General features: G+C 46.4%; 2 protein-coding genes across 3 annotated transcripts in view; both read right to left on the bottom strand.

The window, feature by feature from the left end:
• The window catches only part of LOC121005261 (solute carrier organic anion transporter family member 1A2-like), a 47,046-nt gene that overhangs the window by 11,726 nt on the left and 13,466 nt on the right, over positions 1 to 21,854 (bottom strand). For both annotated transcript variants that reach the window (XM_040437888.1, XM_040437897.1), the window contains exons 3-8: positions 16,557 to 16,698; positions 15,378 to 15,510; positions 14,772 to 14,878; positions 6,765 to 6,914; positions 3,950 to 4,048; positions 3,437 to 3,664 (exon numbers count right to left, since the gene is read on the bottom strand). In XM_040437888.1, the coding sequence (XP_040293822.1) occupies positions 3,437 to 3,664; positions 3,950 to 4,048; positions 6,765 to 6,914; positions 14,772 to 14,878; positions 15,378 to 15,510; positions 16,557 to 16,698 (859 nt within the window). The remainder of the gene's footprint in view (positions 1 to 3,436; positions 3,665 to 3,949; positions 4,049 to 6,764; positions 6,915 to 14,771; positions 14,879 to 15,377; positions 15,511 to 16,556; positions 16,699 to 21,854) is intronic.
• LOC121005253 lies at positions 10,782 to 14,764 on the bottom strand. Its single transcript, XM_040437877.1, has 3 exons — positions 13,305 to 14,764; positions 12,735 to 13,202; positions 10,782 to 12,629 (listed from the first exon to the last, which is right to left on the bottom strand). The coding sequence occupies exons 1-3, from the start codon at positions 14,388 to 14,390 to the stop codon at positions 10,794 to 10,796; spliced, it is 3,390 nt and encodes a 1,129-aa protein (XP_040293811.1). The 5' UTR covers positions 14,391 to 14,764; the 3' UTR covers positions 10,782 to 10,793.

A 21,854-nucleotide genomic window follows, 5' to 3' on the forward strand; every position in this document is an offset into this window, starting at 1 on the left:
GGATGGAGGCGCCTGTCTCTAATGTGGACTTGGAGTTATTCTCGGATTCATCGGGTTCCGGCGGTTATGGGGTATATTGCGGTAGACAGTGGAGTGCGGGGCCCTGGCCGGTGGAGTGCCAAGAAGCAGGTTTTCTTGGGAACCTGGTTTTGTTGGAGCTGTTTCCGATAGTGTTGGCTACAATACTGTGGGGTGACAGGCTACGTAATAAACGAGTGCGTTTCTATTGTGACAACATGGGGGTGGTGCAGGTGATTGATAGTCAATCGGCGTCGTCTCCTCCGGTGTTGCGATTACTTAGGTTGTTAGTGTTACAAGGTTTGCGGTTGAATGCTTGTTTTGTTTCTGTTCATCTGCCGGGGGTTGAGAACGCCATAGCTGATTCTCTTTCTCGTTTCCAGTGGGATCGTTTTCGAGGATTGGCACCGGAAGCAGAGGTTCAAGGGTTGTCCTGTCCCCAGTGGCTCTGGAGCGTGGCCTTGGGGTCTCGGCTGACTTGATTCGGCGGTCAGTGAGCAAAGGGACGTGGTCGTCCTACTCGGCAGTGTGGTCGCTTTGGGAAGGTTTGTTGGAAAAACTGGGGGTGGCTGATGTAGCGGAGGAGTGGCAGACCTTGTTGGTATATTGGTTGGGGGTGTCATTTAGTGAGGGGTTGTCCTTCTCGGTTGCTTCCAAGAGGTTAGCTGCAGTTTCATTCTGGTTGCGTTTGCACGGGATGGCGGACGTGACCAAGAGTTTTTTGGTGCGGCAGGCTCTAAAGGGCTATCGCCGTGGGGCAGTTCGCAGGGATTCGCGGCGCCCAGTGTCTTTTGAAGTTTTGTTGCAGTTATGGGAGCAGGCTGGAGTGGTTTGTGCTTCGTCTTTTGAGGTCGTGCTTTTTAGGGTGGCTTTTTCCTTAGCTTTCTTTGGTGCGTTCAGGATATCAGAGTTGGTGTCAGCTACTCGGAAAGGGTCCGGGGGTCTGTTGAGGGAAGATGTGAGTGTTCAGGAGGGAGTATTGCGATGTAAGTTGCGCAGGTCCAAAACAGATCAGGTTGGTAAAGGGGCAGTGTTGTGGTTGCGGCCTTTGATAGGGTCCGTACTTTGTCCGGTGCGCTGTGTGGAAGAATTTTTGTCGGTGCGGCCACGTGGTTCCGCTTCGTTACTGGTGCATCAAGACGGATCTAGTCTGTCGGTTTTTCAGTTTGTGGCTGTGTTTCGGTCTTGTTTGAAGGCGGCTGGGTTGCCGGCCCAGGAATATGCGTCGCATTCGTTTTGGATTGGCGCAGCGACTGAAGCGGCACGGTGGGGCCTGGGGGATAAGGTCATTAAGAGGATTGGCCGGTGGGAGTCGTCATGTTTTCGGTCATACGTTCAGCCACATTTGTTGTATGGCGGTTCTATGTAGATGCGGCCTTAAGGATATTTTCTTTTGCTGGGGTTTAATGTCAGTGGTTTGTTGTTTTGTTTTTTGTTTTACAGTACCGGAGACTAGATTGGCGTGGATTTTCGGACACTCGTATGTCTACTGGGGTGCATTGCGGGCGGACGTGCGGCGGAACGGTCGGCTTTTGGGGTTTTTCCCCTGAGCAGTTGCAAGTACGGTGGATCAGGCTGCAGGGCCTCATGTGGGGTCGTGTGTTGCCGGAGTTTCAGACTTACGTAGCCTTGGATCGGGCTCCTGATATTGTGGTGATGCATGTGGGGGGGAATGACCTGGGCGTTCGTAGGTCACGTGATGTTATAAGGGACATTAAGCTTGATCTTCTCCGCTTGCTGTCACAATTCCCGGATCTGATCGTGGTATGGTCTGATGTAGTAGCCAGGAGATCTTGGCGATTTGCGCGGTCGGTGGACCGTATTAATAAGGCCCGGGCAAAATTAAATAAGGAGGTAGGGCGTTTTGTGCGTCGCCAGGGTGGCTTGGTGGTTCGGCATCAGGAGTTGGAGGCGGCTTCTCCTCAATTTCTGAGGTCGGATGGAGTACATCTGAATGATCTGGGGATTGATATGTGGGCTTTGGGGATTCGAGATGGTTTAGAGATGGCTTTCAAGGTGTGGCGTGACTCCCACAGGTGAGGTGTCACCGGTGGTCGTTGGTGGCAGTTTCTGATGTGGGATCCTGGGGGGCAATTCATGGTTAAGAGATGCGCTAGATGGTGGAATGCGCGTCTATTGGAGTTAAAATAAGCTGGTTAATGCGCTTCCTGTTCGGCCTAAGTTGGCCTAGGGGAGTTGTATACTTGGAATTGGTGGATCTGGTGTCCTTGGGTCGGTGACCGCGGCCAAGGGCAAGGAAAGTCAGGAGAAAAGGAGATCGGAAAAGACGTGTTTTGGGGTTGCCTCCCAGGATCTCTTGGAGGGTTAACAGAGGATAATGTTAAGATAATGTGTGATATTATTGTTAAAGAATATGCATGTTTGGAAAGTTGTAAGTTATATGTTAAATTAATAAAGGTGGCCTTGTACGGCCATATTTTACCAACAAGATTGTGGTTGAGTATTATTAAAGGAGGAGGGGGATGTGGTAAGGGTATGGGGTAGCCGGAAGGGTTCTTCCATCCCATTAAGTCAGTGGCACAGAGGATATGTCAGCTCAGGTTTATAGGGTCAAACCTACCCCAAACATCCCTCCTAAAGGACCTCTCCCCCATTATCCCTAGTTCTGAAGAGCTGGTCATTTGTGAGGAAGGCCTCAATAGTGGTGTCTGGGCAGGGATCTATGTGGACATAGTATGGCAATATATGGGCAGTGTTTTCTTTATGCAGTAAAGTGCAGCACTATGTGAGCAATATATGGCAAAATATTAAGTTGTGTGTGTGCTGTTTGACCATACTGTGGAGGCACAATATAGCGTTATTTCAGCCCTGTCTGGGCTCTGCGTGGCCAATGTGTTCACTATTTATGTAGTCACTGGGTGGCACCATGATGTTCTACTTTTCCCTCATAGATTATAAACATTACCAGGGCACACTATGCCAAATTTGACCCCGCTCTTTCCTCACCAAGAACCTAATAGTTGCTTAACTAAAGTAGAAGCAGGATTGTGACTGCAGCTGTGGATGTGACTGGAGTACAGGATGTGATACAAAACCAGAAATGTGCCTGGAGTATAACATATGATGGAGCAACAGACTGCAGCTCTGGAAGTGACTGTAGTAGATATGATGCAGCATCAGAATTGTGACTGCAGCTCTGGATGTGACTGTAGTAGTAGTAGTAGATATGATGCGGCATCAGAATTGTGACTGCAGCTCTGGATGTGACTGTAGTAGTAGTAGATATGATGCAGCATCAGAATTGTGACTGTAGTAGTAGATATGATGCAGCATCAGAATTGTGACTGCAGCTCTGGATGTGACTGTAGTAGTAGTAGAAATGATGCAGCATCAGAATTGTGACTGCATCTCTGGAAAAAAAGACATGCATTCTGACTACATGGCAGAATATTTGCACCTTGCGCTGTGATTTCTTTCGCCTTGTCACCCTCTGTTCTTTCATCCGTAATTTGGGGCTGAAGCGTCTCCCTCAGTTCAGACTGATCCTTCTGTCCCTCCTTGGGTAGAGTTTTTGGGATGAAGCAGAAAGGGACAGCAGCGAGGAGATTCAAGACCCCACTGACCAGGAATCCCAACCACCAGGCCCCCACCCAGCGGGTGTCTGTTGGACTTAAGAAAACCTCATCTGCAAGAAAGAAAACAGATGACATTAGTTTTTCTCACACCTCCATGATGGAAGGGGGTGTATTGAGATGGTGCATACAGGGGTCCCAAGAACAAAAATCACAATGGGCCACACCCTGCCCCACCCCGAACAGGAGGAATTGGTGCAACCGTCATGTGTGGTAAATATCAGCCCCTATGAGAGCTGCGCCCGTATAAAATCCAGATTTTAGGATTACTGGCCCTTTAAGATTGTAACAAAATAATAAGAAATAAAAAAAATAGAATAAGAAGAGAAGTTAATTACCAAGATTTATGAAACCGATGTCCACAAAGACCTGCGCACAGAAGGAAGCCATAAGAGAGCCGAGGAGCGGTCCCACAATGGACAGGGTCTGTACGATGCCTGCAGGAGACAAGAAGCCCAGTAACTGACGCCATAAGACAACTGCCACCATCATCTTCACCACTGTAATCTTCCACATCATTATCATCACCCTCCACATCATCCTTAGGGCTCATGCTCACAAACGCATTTTCTTTCCGTGTCCTTTCTGTTTTTTTTGCGGACCTTATGTGGAAGCATTCATTTTAATGGATACGCAAATAAAACGGAAGATACTCTGTGTGCACTCCGTTTCCGTATGTCCGTATTTCCGTTAGACAAAAAAAATAGAACATGTCCTATTATTGTCCGCCTTACGGAAAAGGATAGGACTGTTCTATTAGGGGCCAGCTGTTCTGTTCCGCAAAATACGGAATGCACACAGATGTCATCCGTATTTTTTGCAGATCCGTTTTTGCGAACCGCAAAATACATACGGTCGTGTGAATGAGGCCTTAGTAAGGAAGATGATGACTGATGATAAGGATTCCTTACCATCGTTATTATGATCAGTCATCATCTTTCCCACTGTCATCTTCTACATCATCTTCACTACCACCATCATCATTATTTTCATTATTATCACACTCTGCATCATCACCACCATCATCTTCATCGCCACAATCCTCTCCACCTCAGTGGTGACGGCCAGGTCACTGGAACCCTCATTTGTTACATCCTAACTATTGTCACTCTGTATCATTTTCTCATTTTATTAGCTGCTAAAACGTCTCAATGGGCAATGTACGTTTTTCACAAGTTTCTGGGATTTTCACACTTAAAGCCGATAATCCTCTAGGAAAAGACAAGTCACCTTAAAAATCATCAAAGACGATGGGAGCCAAGCACAGAGCGTCCACCACTCACACTGACACAGCGACAGGGAAGTAACTTACTACTTCACTCTCTTACGCCTCTCCTGACACGTCTGGTTTAGTAACTACTTGCATTCCTCGTGTAATAATAATTCTAGAGCATCTATTCTTATGACTCTATGTTGTGCTGTTGCTCTATTATTCCTATTAGAAGTGTATGAATTAATTGCCAGCAGTCTGCAATGAAGGTACATCTGGGTGTTACCAGTTGGGTATGTGTTCCGGCATGATCTGCCACTATCCAATCAGTGCTGCCAGTGTCAGACTGTGCAGGGACACCACTCCTTAAAGGGGTTGTCCGGGTTCAGAGCTGAACCTGGACATACCCATATTTTCACCCAGTCAGCCCACCTGATGTCAGCATCGGAGCATCTCATGCTCCGATGTGCTCCCTTGCCCTGTGCTAGATCACCCAGGGCAAGGTCTCTTTTGTTTACAATAACACACTGCCGGGCGGAGGCTTCTGCCCAGCAGTGTGTTCGGTGACGTCACCGGCTCTGATGGGCGTGCTTTAGCGCTGCCCTAGCCGTTTTACAGGCTAGGGCAGCGCTAAGGCCCGCCCATCAGTGCCGGTGATGTCACCGGGCTTCCTGGCAGCCCCATGGAGATCCCGGTTCATCACCGTAACTCCTGAAAATGCCTTTGCCCTGTGCGATTTAGATCAGGGCAAAGGAGAGCATTGGAGCATGAACTGCTCTGATGCTCAAGTCAGGGGGGCTGCCTGGGTGAAAATGGAGGTATGTCCGGGTTCAGCTCTGAACCCGGACAACCCCTTTAACTGGTAATAACCATCTGTACCTTCATTGCAAGCTCATTCATAGCTTCTAGCAGGAATAATAAAGGGATGGCACAACATAGAGTCATAAGAATAGATTCTTTAGAATTGGTATTACGTGGAGAATGCAAGTAGTTACTAAAACAGGCATGTCAGGAGAGGGGACAAGTCCTCTTTAACGGGGAATGCAACCTTCTTGCCTGGAGTTACTTATAAAAGGGGATTCTAGGGAAATTACATTTTAGATCCACAATGTGTTAAAAGTAAAAAAATAAAAATAAACCATAGTCACCCTCAACGATCCCCTACCAGTGCAGTTCCCGCACAGGTCCAGTTCCTGCTGCTCTTCACTTCCTGGTCCTGGCTCAACCTGCTGGAAGTGCCAGGAAAGGCCTGCTCAACCAATCACTGGCCATAGCAGTCACCCGTCTCAGGCAGTGATTGGCTGAGGGGGCCTTCTTGGCATTTCTGGCATGTTGAGCTGGGACCAGGCAGTGAAGAGTAGCAGGGACCGGACGGGTGTCAGAGTGGCAGTGCTGGGGGATCGGTGAGGGTTACTATGGCTTCTGTTTTCTTTTTAATCCTTTGTGGCTCTTTATAAAAATATTTTTACAGAATATGCCACAGAATCATCAATTGTGTGTGTTATAAGCTGGAGTCCCCTTTAATAGCTGCTGCAACATCCAGTTATGTTCTATGATGTGACCGCTTCTGGTTGCCCTCGAGCTCACAGTTTTCCCGGCTATTCCCTGTGGGTCCAGCGTCTGCTGTTATTAGGAGAGCGATGGAGCATTGGATGGCAGTATAGTCTGAGAAAGAATACAACTCCCCGAATATGATAGTCCGCTGTGCATGGCATTATTGGGCAACAGTCTGCACAATGCTGACTGTTTCCAAGTGGTAACCAGCAGCTCTGGATGTGACTGGAGTGAAAGACGTGATGCCTGTATGAGCAGAATTGTGACTGAGGCTCTAGATGGGAGTAGAGTATAAGACATGCTGTGACTCAGATACAGTACAGATTTAACCCCCTGATAAATGTTTTACACCGATTTTCCTGGTATTTCCTTTGTTACTTATCATTTACCAATATAAAAAGGAGAATTCTCTTCTTTGGCAAAGTCATCCACATACGACAGTCCGAGAGGTTCGATAGGAGTTTCTCCCATCCCTTGCAGGATATTTCCAATGAGAACGAAAATCCACATCAGAGACTCGGAGGATCCTGCTTGGCACACTGGTCACAGAGAGAGGTGGTTCAGTGGTTATGCATCCGATACAGGCGGGCGCGTGACCCTACATATAACACTGCAGGAGAAGCTTTGCTTCCTTACCCCAGTCTGATCGTACCATTCCCCCTGCCCATGTGGCACATACACCCAATGTCTAGGAGAGTCTCTAGTCACTGCTACAAGTACAGCCACTTATACTGAATAGCATATCACTAAGGGTACTTTCACACTTGCGGCAGAGGAATCCGGCAGGCAGTTCCTTCGCCGGAACTGCCTGCCAGATCTGTCAATCCGGACGCAAACGGATGGCATTTGTCAGACGGATCTGACAAATGCCTTGAAATACCGGATCCGTCTCTCTGGTGTCATCCGGAAAAACGGTTCCGGTATTCATTTTTTCTGGATTTTTAAAGGTCTGCGCATGCGCTGGAACACTTAATACCAGATCCGGCACTAGAACACTTAATACCAGATCCGGCACTAACACACTTCAATGTAAATTAAAGGGCTTCTGTCACCCCACTAAAGTGATTTTTTTTTTTTGGGCTAGTTAAATTAGTTATATTGCGATATATGAAAATATAATGGTCTTACTTACTTTGATCCAGCAGTTTCTTCCAAAAACGAAGTTTTATAATATGTAAATTCGGTCTCTACCAGCAAGTAGGGCGGCTACTTGCTGGTAGCTGCTGCAGAAAACCGCCCCCTCGTCGTGTTGATTGACAGGGCCAGCCGGGATCTCCTCCTCCGGCCAGCCCTGTCGGCATTTCAAAAATCGCGCGCCTGTGTTCATTCGGCGCAGGCGCTCTGAGATGAGGAGGCTCGTCTCCTCAGCACTCCCTCAGTGCACCTGCGCCGATGACGTCTTCTATTTCGGTGATGTCATCGGCGCAGGCGCACTGAGGGAGTTCTGAGGCGACGAGCCTCCTCATCTCAGAGCGCCTGCGCCGAATGAACACAGGCGCACGATTTTTGAAATGCCGACAGGGCTGTCCGGAGGAGGAGATCCCGGCTGGCCCTGTCAATCAACACGACGAGGGGGCGGTTTTCTGCAGCAGCTACCAGCAAGTAACCGCCCTACTTGCTGGTAGAGACCGAATTTACATATTATAAAACTTCGTTTTTGGAAGAAACTGCTGGATCAAAGTAAGTAAGACCATTATATTTTCATATATCGCAATATAACTAATTTAACTAGCCCAAAAAAAAATAATCACTTTAGTGGGGTGACAGAAGCCCTTTAATGCCAGATCCTGCATTCCGGCAAGTATTTTTGGCCGCAGAGAAAACTGCATCATGCTGTGGTATTTTCTCTGTCCAAAAAACGTAAGAGGGACTGAACTGATGCATCCTGAACGGAATGCTCTCTATTCAGAATGCATTAGGTTTAAACTGATCAGTTTTTTTCCGTTATTGAGCTCCTGTGACGGAACTCAATACCAGAAAACAAAAACGCTTGTGTGAAAGTACCCTCAGTAATCAGCAGGTATTGCGGAACTGCAATTCTCACTATGCTCTAACAACTACAAGAGAGTCTAGACTAGAGGTTGCAAATTACTGCTTCAATATTAAAGAGTGCATGCTGAGGGTTATGGTTATGCGACAGATTGAGAGCCATAGACTGGAAAATACCAAACAGCAATTAAACACATAATCTATTCTGCAAATATGATGTAACAGCAGAATTGTGCATGCAGCTCTTGCTGTGACTGCAGGGTAAACCATGATGTAGACAGCAGAATTGTGAACAGAATAGTGAGTGTGGCTTTGGATGTGACTGGAGTATAAGGCATGAATTAAAGCAGAACTGTGAGTGTGGCTCTGGATGTGACTGGAGTATAAGGCATGACGTAAAGCAGAACTGTGAGTGTGGCTCTGGATGTGACTGGAGTATAAGGCATGATGTAAAGCAGAACTGTGAGTGTGGCTCTGGATGTATGCACACCCAATCCCACCCACCCAGTCCCCTCAATGCCCCACATAGCAGAAATGCATTTTCTAAACACACAAAATGCCTGATTGTGTCTTAAAGTGATATAATGTGCCCCTCATGTGATGTATGGCCACTGCAAATCATTTCCTGGGTGACACAAAGGCTATGGGCAGCTTGGCAGTTTTTTTAGCATTGCATTTTATTCATTTTAGGCTAAAAATATATATTTTTTTAATTAGCCTTTATTTGATTTATTTTACTTCACCAGTTTTTGTTCTGCAGCCTTCATTTCAGTGTATCTGCCGACTGGCTTGCGTTCTGTTGTACCTTGAATCCGTCAGAAGGCTAGGACTGGCCCATCAGGGAGCCTGTGGATCCCCCTTGTAGGCCCTAGATTTCACTGACTTGTAAATACTTCTGAGGGCCCCAGCTGCTGCCAGTGTATGTACATAAACAACTGCCAGCTGGTTGGGTGCCGCACTGCTGATGTGCTTGCTGGGGCCCTCATTAGTGTTGACAAGGCAGGTTTGGGTGGGATTGGGGAGGGGGAAAGAGAATAAGTGGCAGATATGATATCTTGCCACTTGCATCCAGTATGGCTGCAGAGCGGGCCCATCCTTTTCCACTGTGGGGCCCAGCTCCTCCACCTGACTCCTGACTTGTGGCTGTGAACGCTGACGCTGCACACAGTGACAGGAGACATCCCTGCATACTCTGGTCTGTATGAGATAAGAAGGCCGAGGGCCAGTCCCCAAACTAAAATAGCTATTTACTGTGAAAAAAAATCCAACCCCTTTCCCCGAAAGTTATACATTCTTCTTGTCTTCCCCAACAGAAATTACTACTCCCAGAATGCCCTGTCAGATGCAGACTTTCAGGACCTGCTAGGCATTGTACTTTTCCTTACTTCCAAACAACACTCACCTATCTGCAGTCCTGCCACTGCTCTGTTCCTGACTGCTTGAAAACAATACTCACCTGTCTGCAGTCCTGCCGCTGCTCTGTTCCTTGACTGCTTGAAAACAACACTCACCTGTCTGCAGTCCTGCCATTGCTCTGTTCCTTACTGGTTCAAAACACTCACCTGTCTGCAGTCCTGCCATTGCTCTGTTCCTGACTGGTTCAAAACACTCACCTGTCTGCAGTCCTGCCATTGCTCTGTTCCTGACTGGTTCAAAACACTCACCTGTCTGCAGTCCTGCCACTGCTCTGTTCCTGACTGGTTCAAAACACTCACCTGTCTGCAGTCCTGCCACTGCTCTGTTCCTGACTGGTTCAAAACACTCACCTGTCTGCAGTCCTGCCGCTGCTCTGTTCCTGACTGGTTCAAAACACTCACCTGTCTGCAGTCCTGCCGCTGTTCTGTTCCTGACTGTTTCAAAACACTCACCTGTCTGCAGTCCTGCCGCTGCTTTGTTCCTGACTGCTTGAAAACAACACTCACCTGTCTGCAGTCCAGCCGCTGCTCTGTTCCTGACTGCTTGAAAACAACACTCACCTGTCAGCAGTCCTGCCATTGCTCTGTTCCTAACTGGTTCAAAACACTCACCTGTCTGCAGTCCTGCCGCTGTTCTGTTCCTGACTGTTTCAAAACACTCACCTGTCTGCAGTCCTGCCGCTGTTCTGTTCCTGACTGCTTGAAAACAATACTCACCTGTCTGCAGTCCAGCCGCTGCTCTGTTCCTGACTGCTTGAAAACAACACTCACCTGTCTGCAGTCCTGCCATTGCTCTGTTCCTAACTGGTTCAAAACACTCACCTGTCTGAAGTCCTGCCGCTGTTCTGTTCCTGACTGTTTCAAAACACTCACCTGTCTGCAGTCCTGCCGCTGTTCTGTTCCTGACTGCTTGAAAACAATACTTACCTGTCTGCAGTCCTGCCGCTGCTCTGTTCCTGACTGCTTGAAAACAACACTCACCTGTCTGCAGTCCTGCCATTGCTCTGTTCCTGACTAGTTCAAAACACTCACCTGTCTGCAGTCCTGCCATTGCTCTGTTCCTGACTGGTTCAAAACACTCACCTGTCTGCAGTCCTGCCATTGCTCTGTTCCTGACTGGTTCAAAACACTCACCTGTCTGCAGTCCTGCCACTGCTCTGTTCCTGACTGGTTCAAAACACTCACCTGTCTGCAGTCCTGCCACTGCTCTGTTCCTGACTGGTTCAAAACACTCACCTGTCTGCAGTCCTGCCACTGCTCTGTTCCTGACTGTTTCAAAACACTCACCTGTCTGCAGTCCTGCCGCTGCTTTGTTCCTGACTGCTTGAAAACAACACTCACCTGTCTGCAGTCCAGCCGCTGCTCTGTTCCTGACTGCTTGAAAACAACACTCACCTGTCTGCAGTCCTGCCATTGCTCTGTTCCTGACTGGTTCAAAACACTCACCTGTCTGCAGTCCTGCCACTGCTCTGTTCCTGACTGGTTCAAAACACTCACCTGTCTGCAGTCCTGCCACTGCTCTGTTCCTGACTGGTTCAAAACACTCACCTGTCTGCAGTCCTGCCGCTGCTCTGTTCCTGACTGGTTCAAAACACTCACCTGTCTGCAGTCCTGCCGCTGCTCTGTTCCTGACTGGTTCAAAACACTCACCTGTCTGCAGTCCTGCCGCTGTTCTGTTCCTGACTGTTTCAAAACACTCACCTGTCTGCAGTCCTGCCGCTGCTTTGTTCCTGACTGCTTGAAAACAACACTCACCTGTCTGCAGTCCAGCCGCTGCTCTGTTCCTGACTGCTTGAAAACAACACTCACCTGTCTGCAGTCCTGCCATTGCTCTGTTCCTAACTGGTTCAAAACACTCACCTGTCTGCAGTCCTGCCGCTGTTCTGTTCCTGACTGTTTCAAAACACTCACCTGTCTGCAGTCCTGCCGCTGTTCTGTTCCTGACTGCTTGAAAACAATACTCACCTGTCTGCAGTCCTGCCGCTGCTCTGTTCCTGACTGCTTGAAAACAACACTCACCTGTCTGCAGTCCTGCCATTGCTCTGTTCCTGACTGGTTCAAAACACTCACCTGTCTGCAGTCCTGCCATTGCTCTGTTCCTGACTGGTTCAAAACACTCACCTGTCTGCAGTCCTGCCATTGCTCTGTTCCTGACTGGTTCAAAACACTCACCTGTCTGCAGTCCTGCCACTGCTCTGTTCCTGACTGGTTCAAAACACTCACCTGTCTGCAGTCCTGCCACTGCTCTGTTCCTGACTGGTTCAAAACACTCACCTGTCTGCAGTCCTGCCACTGCTCTGTTCCTGACTGTTTCAAAACACTCACCTGTCTGCAGTCCTGCCGCTGCTTTGTTCCTGACTGCTTGAAAACAACACTCACCTGTCTGCAGTCCAGCCGCTGCTCTGTTCCTGACTGCTTGAAAACAACACTCACCTGTCTGCTGTCCTGCCATTGCTCTGTTCCTGACTGGTTCAAAACACTCACCTGTCTGCAGTCCTGCCACTGCTCTGTTCCTGACTGGTTCAAAACACTCACCTGTCTGCAGTCCTGCCACTGCTCTGTTCCTGACTGGTTCAAAACACTCACCTGTCTGCAGTCCTGCCGCTGCTCTGTTCCTGACTGGTTTAAAACACTCACCTGTCTGCAGTCCTGCCGCTGTTCTGTTCCTGACTGCTTGAAAACAATACTCACCTGTCTGCAGTCCTGCCGCTGCTTTGTTCCTGACTGCTTGAAAACAACACTCACCTGTCTGCAGTCCAGCCGCTGCTCTGTTCCTGACTGCTTGAAAACAACACTCACCTGTCTGCAGTCCTGCCATTGCTCTGTTCCTAACTGGTTCAAAACACTCACCTGTCTGCAGTCCTGCCGCTGTTCTGTTCCTGACTGTTTCAAAACACTCACCTGTCTGCAGTCCTGCCGCTGTTCTGTTCCTGACTGCTTGAAAGCAATACTCACCTGTCTGCAGTCCTGCCGCTGCTCTGTTCCTGACTGCTTGAAAACAACACTCACCTGTCTGCAGTCCTGCCATTGCTCTGTTCCTGACTGGTTCAAAACACTCACCTGTCTGCAGTCCTGCCATTGCTCTGTTCCTGACTGGTTCAAAACACTCACTTGTCTGCAGTCCTGCCATTGCTCTGTTCCTGACTGGTTCAAAACACTCACCTGTCTGCAGTCCTGCCACTGCTCTGTTCCTGACTGGTTCAAAACACTCACCTGTCTGCAGTCCTGCCACTGCTCTGTTCCTGACTGGTTCAAAACACTCACCTGTCTGCAGTCCTGCCACTGCTCTGTTCCTGACTGTTTCAAAACACTCACCTGTCTGCAGTCCTGCCGCTGCTTTGTTCCTGACTGCTTGAAAACAACACTCACCTGTCTGCAGTCCAGCCGCTGCTCTGTTCCTGACTGCTTGAAAACAACACTCACCTGTCTGCAGTCCTGCCATTGCTCTGTTCCTGACTGGTTCAAAACACTCACCTGTCTGCAGTCCTGCCACTGCTCTGTTCCTGACTGGTACAAAACACTCACCTGTCTGCAGTCCTGCCACTGCTCTGTTCCTGACTGGTTCAAAACACTCACCTGTCTGCAGTCCTGCCGCTGCTCTGTTCCTGACTGGTTCAAAACACTCACCTGTCTGCAGTCCTGCCGCTGTTCTGTTCCTGACTGTTTCAAAACACTCACCTGTCTGCAGTCCTGCCGCTGCTTTGTTCCTGACTGCTTGAAAACAACACTCACCTGTCTGCAGTCCAGCCGCTGCTCTGTTCCTGACTGCTTGAAAACAACACTCACCTGTCTGCAGTCCTGCCATTGCTCTGTTCCTAACTGGTTCAAAACACTCACCTGTCTGCAGTCCTGCCGCTGTTCTGTTCCTGACTGTTTCAAAACACTCACCTGTCTGCAGTCCTGCCGCTGTTCTGTTCCTGACTGCTTGAAAACAATACTCACCTGTCTGCAGTCCTGCCGCTGCTCTGTTCCTGACTGCTTGAAAACAACACTCACCTGTCTGCAGTCCTGCCATTGCTCTGTTCCTGACTGGTTCAAAACACTCACCTGTCTGCAGTCCTGCCATTGCTCTGTTCCTGACTGGTTCAAAACACTCACCTGTCTGCAGTCCTGCCATTGCTCTGTTCCTGACTGGTTCAAAACACTCACCTGTCTGCAGTCCTGCCACTGCTCTGTTCCTGACTGGTTCAAAACACTCACCTGTCTGCAGTCCTGCCACTGCTCTGTTCCTGACTGTTTCAAAACACTCACCTGTCTGCAGTCCTGCCGCTGCTTTGTTCCTGACTGCTTGAAAACAACACTCACCTGTCTGCAGTCCAGCCGCTGCTCTGTTCCTGACTGCTTAAAAACAACACTCACCTGCCTGCAGTCCTGCCATTGCTCTGTTCCTAACTGGTTCAAAACACTCACCTGTCTGCAGTCCTGCCGCTGTTCTGTTCCTGACTGTTTCAAAACACTCACCTGTCTGCAGTCCAGCCGCTGCTCTGTTCCTGACTGCTTGAAAACAACACTCACCTGTCTGCAGTCCTGCCGCTGCTCTGTTCCTGATTGCTTGAAAACAATACTCACCTGTCTGCAGTCCTGCCGCTGCTCTGTTCCTGACCGCTTCATGTGTATGAGGCTCGAAAATGAACAAGCAATATTTCAATTTCTGGTAGCCGTAGGGAGAGCCCCCAGAATCAGTTCTACTGGTGGGTCCCAGGCCCCCCAATCCAACCTTATTTCTGAACTCCTGACAGCTAATAGACACCCATTGAAAGGCACATTCTTATCGAACTGATAAGGGTTTAGCTATAATGTGTGTTTATGAGCTGCCAGGAGTTCAGAGATAAGGGCCACATTCTGAGCCTTCGGAGCAGATCTGAAGAGCTTGCCAGTCTGCAGATGCACAGAAACTGGACAGGAAAAGCTGACCCGAAATGAGTAAAATACAATAATTAAAAATGCTAATTGAAATGTGCACAAAAAGTCATATAAGAGCAAATAACGCACCTTCAGGAATGTCAGGGGCAGCCGCTCGACTTTGATTCGCCAGGCACAGGTGTACATGAGATGTAGAGTTGTCTGATGAGTATGAGTCAAGTCCCTCATACTGATACCTAGGAGTAATCATCATGTCGTTATAAGCCTGCGTCTTCACAGTATGATATATTTTTCTGATTCAGAGCTCTGTATCCCCTGGCCAGAGAGCATTACCTACTTCCACCAGTAGGGGTAGTTCAGGAGCATGCTGCATACTGTCTATACATAGGACAATAGGGACAAACGCCCCTGAGCGCCCCATAGTGTTGGCTGCGGGCAGCAGAAAGTTAGCATGTATCTGTATTCTATGCAGGATTTGCTGCTCTTAAGGTACAAGTATACCGAAAAAATATGGAGATACAGAGGGAGATTTATCAAAACTGGCAAAGGAAAACAGGCGGAGTTGCCCATAACAACCAATCAGATTCCACCTTTCATTTTTCAGAGCTCCTTTGGTGACTGGTGATCTGCTAGTGATCTGATAGGTTGCTCTTAGCCTCTCCTCCACTTTTAATTCAGTGGACAATCCCACGATGGAGCCGCCATGTTTTATCCAGTCAGCATTTGTGTTCGTACCGTCTCATTATGAAATGCGGCGTTGCGGTCAGGCAGCTTCCCAGGAACATGATCAGACATCCGATAGATATCAATTTAGGACGATGCAGCTTTGCCCCAAAGTAACTGACGACGGTAATGACCAATAAGTTACCTATAATAAGAGAGATGAGGGATCAGAAATGAAGGCTAGGGCTACGTGGCGAAGTTGCCCAACATTTTTTTTATAATGATAGTCAATGATGTCGCTCTGCGACATGCTGCGACTTTGACATGACAGTCGCAAAAAATCCATCCAAGTTGAATATCACTATAAAAAATGTCGCACGAGATTGGTGTCGCGTGACACATCTCACAATGTAGTTGTAGCCTTATTGTCGTGCAAAATATGTCACCGTGTAGCCCTAGCCTAAAGGCTCAATCTTATCACAACGGGACCGGAGTCTTTGAAATGGTTACATGAGGGACGTAAATTAAGCCACCTTTCCTCAGCGATGAGATCCTATCGGCAATAATGTAAACATACTCCTAACATCCTTAAAGGGGTCCTCCAGGATTTTTGATACTGATGGCCTATCCTTAGAATAGATCATCAATATCAAATGGGTGGGGGTCTGACTCCTGGCACCCCTGCCGATCAGTTGTTCTGTATTAGTTCTGGAACTACACAGCGCCATCCATTGTGTAGTGGATGAAACTAGTTACTGCAGCGCTGCTCTCATTCACTTTAATGGGAGCAGCACTGCAGTAACCAACTCTACGCACTACACCCTGAAAATGGACAGGGGTCATTCCAGCGCCTATTTCAAACACCAGAGCTGCTATTGATGTCTTCAGTCTAGGCCTCAATATCTAAATCCCAGACAACCACTAGAAAAGGCAGCTCGACTCTTATGTTATATGGACAGAAATGTAGAAACATTTGGGGTCATTTATCAAACTGGTGTAAAGTAGAACTGGCTTAGTTGCCCATAGCAACCAATCAGATTCCACCTTTCATTTTCCAAAGAAGCAGTCAAAAATGAAAGGTGGAATCTGATTGGTTGCTATGGACAACACAGCCAGTTCTACTTTACAGAAGTTTGATAAATGACCCCAATTATACTTTGCAGCTGAATTATGGGATGGATCTCGCTGCTGTTTGGAGGAGGAAAGAGACAAATATTAGCCATCCCTCTCCACTCTTGATTATTACGTTACCAATATCAAAGCTTCCATCGATGACTCCAACCAGAGAAGAGGGAATGTTAAACCTTCTTTCAATCTGTGTGATCATACTCCGAGAGTAGACGAGAGCTAGAGACTTAGTGATGTAAGCGAACGAAAGAGCGAAAAGGAACACCTGGAAATAAAGAGAATAAAAGAATGTGAGCAATGAATAGTAAAGAGGAAACTTCACCAAAAACACTGTTATATTCAGTGATATCAGTAACAGGGGGCGGGGCTGTGACAACCTCTGAGACATGATATAGAGGCTGGTTGTCAGCAGTAATAGATGGAATAGCTGTTACTGTAGTATAAGGTGTGTGGATCTTATGTCTGATCACAGTGTAATTATATTACTATTATATTCAGTGATGTCAGTAACAGGGGGCGGGGCTGTGACAACCTCTCAGACATGATATAGAGGCTGGTTGTCAGCAGTAATAGATGGAATAGATGTTACTGTAGTATAAGGTGTGTGGATCTTATGTCTGATCACAGTGTAATTATATTACTATTATATTAAGTGATGTCAGTAACAGGGGGCGGAGCTGTGACAACCTCTCAGACATGATATAGAGGCTGGTTGTCAGCAGTAATAGATGGAATAGATGTTACTGTAGTATAAGGTGTGTGGATCTCATGTCTGATCACAATGTAATTATATTACTATTATATTCAGTGATGTCAGTAACAGGGGGCGGGGCTGTGACAACCTCTGAGACATGATATAGAGGCTGGTTGTCAGCAGTAATAGATGGAATAGCTGTTACTGTAGTATAAGGTGTGTGGATCTCATGTCTGATCACAATGTAATTATATTACTATTATATTCAGTGATGTCAGTAACAGGGGGCGGGGCTGTGACAACCTCTCAGACATGGTATAGAGGCTGGTTGTCAGCAGTAATAGATGGAATAGCTGTTACTGTAGTATAAGGTGTGTGGATCTCATGTCTGATCACAATGTAATTATATTACTATTATATTCAGTGATGTCAGTAACAGGGGGCGGGGCTGTGACAACCTCTGAGACATGATATAGAGGCTGGTTGTCAGCAGTAATAGATGGAATAGCTGTTACTGTAGTATAAGGTGTGTGGATCTCATGTCTGATCACAATGTAATTATATTACTATTCTATTCAGTGATGTCAGTAACAGGGGGCGGGGCTGTGACAACCTCTCAGACATGATATAGAGGCTGGTTGTCAGCAGTAATAGATGGAGTAGCTGTTACTGTAGTATAAGGTGTGTGGATCTCATGTCTGATCACAGTGTAATTATATTACTATTCAGTGATGTCAGTAACAGGGGGCGGGGCTGTGACAACCTCTCAGACATGATATAGAGGCTGGTTGTCAGCAGTAATAGATGGAATAGCTGTTACTGTAGTATAAGGTGTGTGGATCTCATGTCTGATCACAATGTAATTATATTACTATTCTATTCAGTGATGTCAGTGGAGGCGGGGCTGTGACAACCTCTCAGACATGGTATAGAGGCTGGTTGTCAGCAGTAATAGATGGAATAGCTGTTACTGTAGTATAAGGTGTGTGGATCTCATGTCTGATCACAGTGTAATTATATTACTATTATATTCAGTGATGTCATTAACAGGGGGCGGGGCTGTGACAACCTCTCAGACATGGTATAGAGGCTGGTTGTCAGCAGTAATAGATGGAATAGCTGTTAGTGTAGTATAAGGTGTGTGGATCTCATGTCTGATCTCAGTGTAATTATATTACTATTATACTCAGTGATGTCAGTAACAGGGGCGGGGCTGTGACAACCTCTCAGACATGATATAGAGGCTGGTTGTCAGCAGTAATAGATGGAATAGCTGTTACTGTAGTATAAGGTGTGTGGATCTCATGTCTGATCACAATGTAATTATATTACTATTATATTCAGTGATGTCAGTAACAGGGGGCGGGGCTGTGACAACCTCTCAGACATGATATAGAGGCTGGTTGTCAGCAGTAATAGATGGAATAGCTGTTACTGTAGTATAAGGTGTGTGGATCTCATGTCTGATCACAGTGTAATTATATTACTATTATATTCAGTGATGTCAGTAACAGGGGGCGGGGCTGTGACAACCTCTCAGACATGATATAGAGGCTGGTTGTCAGCAGTAATAGATGGAATAGCTGTTACTGTAGTATAAGGTGTGTGGATCTCATGTCTGATCACAATGTAATTATATTACTATTCTATTCAGTGATGTCAGTAACAGGGGGCGGGGCTGTGACAACCTCTGAGACATGATATAGAGGCTGGTTGTCAGCAGTAATAGATGGAATAGCTGTTACTGTAGTATAAGGTGTGTGGATCTCATGTCTGATCACAATGTAATTATATTACTATTCTATTCAGTGATGTCAGTAACAGGGGGCGGGGCTGTGACAACCTCTCAGACATGATATAGAGGCTGGTTGTCAGCAGTAATAGATGGAATAGCTGTTACTGTAGTATAAGGTGTGTGGATCTCATGTCTGATCACAATGTAATTATATTACTATTATACTCAGTGATGTCAGTAACAGGAGGCGGGGCTGTGACAACCTCTCAGACATGGTATAGAGGCTGGTTGTCAGCAGTAATAGATGGAATAGCTGTTACTGTAGTATAAGGTGTGTGGATCTCATGTCTGATCACAGTGTAATTATATTACTATTATATTCAGTGATGTCATTAACAGGGGGCGGGGCTGTGACAACCTCTCAGACATGGTATAGAGGCTGGTTGTCAGCAGTAATAGATGGAATAGCTGTTACTGTAGTATAAGGTGTGTGGATCTCATGTCTGATCACAATGTAATTATATTACTATTATACTCAGTGATGTCAGTAACAGGGGCGGGGCTGTGACAACCTCTCAGACATGATATAGAGGCTGGTTGTCAGCAGTAATAGATGGAATAGCTGTTACTGTAGTATAAGGTGTGTGGATCTCATGTCTGATCACAATGTAATTATATTACTATTATATTCAGTGATGTCAGTAACAGGGGGCGGGGCTGTGACAACCTCTCAGACATGATATAGAGGCTGGTTGTCAGCAGTAATAGATGGAATAGCTGTTACTGTAGTATAAGGTGTGTGGATCTCATGTCTGATCACAATGTAATTATATTACTATTATATTCAGTGATGTCAGTAACAGGGGGCGGGGCTGTGACAACCTCTCAGACATGATATAGAGGCTGGTTGTCAGCAGTAATAGATGGAATAGCTGTTACTGTAGTATAAGGTGTGTGGATCTCGTGTCTGATCACAATGTAATTATATTACTATTATATTCAGTGATGTCAGTAACAGGGGGCGGGGCTGTGACAACCTCTCAAACATGATATTGAGGCTGGTTGTCAGCAGTAATAGATGTAATAGCTGTTACTGTAGTATAAGGTGTGTGGATCTCATGTCTGATCACAGTGTAATTATATTACTATTATATTCAGTGATGTCAGTAACAGGGGGCGGGGCTGTGACAACCTCTCAGACATGATATAGAGGCTGGTTGTCAGCAGTAATAGATGGAATAGATGTTACTGTAGTATAAGGTGTGTGATCTCATGTCTGATCACAATGTAATTATATTACTATTCTATTCAGTGATGTCAGTAACAGGGGGCGGGGCTGTGACAACCTCTCAGACATGATATAGAGGCTGGTTGTCAGCAGTAATAGATGTAATAGCTGTTACTGTAGTATAAGGTGTGTGGATCTCATGCATGATCACAGTGTAATTATATTACTATTATATTCAGTGATGTCAGTAACAGGGGGCGGGGCTGTGGCAACCTCTCAGACATGATATAGAGGCTGGTTGTCAGCAGTAATAGATGGAATAGATGTTACTGTAGTATAAGGTGTGTGGATCTCATGTCTGATCACAGTGTAATTATATTACTATTATATTCAGTGATGTCAGTAACAGGGGGCGGGGCTGTGACAACCTCTCAGACATGATATAGAGGCTGGTTGTCAGCAGTAATAGATGGAATAGATGTTACTGTAGTATAAGGTGTGTGATCTCATGTCTGATCACAATGTAATTATATTACTATTCTATTCAGTGATGTCAGTAACAGGGGGCGGGGCTGTGACAACCTCTCAGACATGATATAGAGGCTGGTTGTCAGCAGTAATAGATGTAATAGCTGTTACTGTAGTATAAGGTGTGTGGATCTCATGTCTGATCACAGTGTAATTATATTACTATTATATTCAGTGATGTCAGTAACAGGGGGCGGGGCTGTGACAACATCTCAGACATGATATAGAGGCTGGTTGTCAGCAGTAATAGATGGAATAGATGTTACTGTAGTATAAGGTGTGTGGATCTCATGTCTGATCACAATGTAATTATATTACTATTATATTCAGTGATGTCAGTAATAGGGGGCGGGGCTGTGACAACCTCTCAGACATGATATAGAGGCTGGTTGTCAGCAGTAATAGATGGAATAGCTGTTACTGTAGTATAAGGTGTGTGGATCTCATGTCTGATCACAATGTAATTATATTACTATTCTATTCAGTGATGTCAGTAACAGGGGGCGGGGCTGTGACAACCTCTCAGACATGATATAGAGGCTGGTTGTCAGCAGTAATAGATGGAGTAGCTGTTACTGTAGTATAAGGTGTGTGATCTCATGTCTGATCACAATGTAATTATATTACTATTCAGTGATGTCAGTAACAGGGGGCGGGGCTGTGACAACCTCTCAGACATGATATAGAGGCTGGTTGTCAGCAGTAATAGATGGAATAGCTGTTACTGTAGTATAAGGTGTGTGGATCTCATGTCTGATCACAGTGTAATTATATTACTATTATATTCAGTGATGTCAGTAACAGGGGGCGGGGCTGTGACAACCTCTCAGACATGATATAGAGGCTGGTTGTCAGCAGTAATAGATGGAATAGCTGTTACTGTAGTATAAGGTGTGTGGATCTCATGTCTGATCACAATGTAATTATATTACTATTCTATTCAGTGATGTCAGTAACAGGGGGCGGGGCTGTGACAACCTCTCAGACATGATATAGAGGCTGGTTGTCAGCAGTAATAGATGGAATAGCTGTTACTGTAGTATAAGGTGTGTGGATCTCATGTCTGATCACAATGTAATTATATTACTATTATATTCAGTGATGTCAGTAATAGGGGGCGGGGCTGTGACAACCTCTCAGACATGATATAGAGGCTGGTTGTCAGCAGTAATAGATGGAATAGCTGTTACTGTAGTATAAGGTGTGTGGATCTCATGTCTGATCACAATGTAATTA

This window comes from Bufo bufo, chromosome 1 (genome assembly GCF_905171765.1).
Source record: "Bufo bufo chromosome 1, aBufBuf1.1, whole genome shotgun sequence".
Classification (NCBI taxonomy): Eukaryota; Metazoa; Chordata; class Amphibia; order Anura; family Bufonidae; genus Bufo; species Bufo bufo.

Excerpts from the sequence above, each read along its gene's own strand:
- LOC121005253 (XM_040437877.1), bottom strand. The coding sequence starts at position 14,390 with ATGAAGCGGTCAGGAACAGAGCAGCGGCAGGACTGCAGACAGGTGAGT. Across the intron at positions 13,203-13,304 it reads AGTGGCAGGACTGCAGACAG|GTGAGTGTTGTTTTCAAGCA; the intron begins GTGAGTGTTTTG and ends GACTGCAGACAG. Across the intron at positions 12,630-12,734 it reads AGCGGCAGGACTGCAGACAG|GTGAGTGTTTTGAACCAGTT; the intron begins GTGAGTATTGCT and ends GACTGCAGACAG.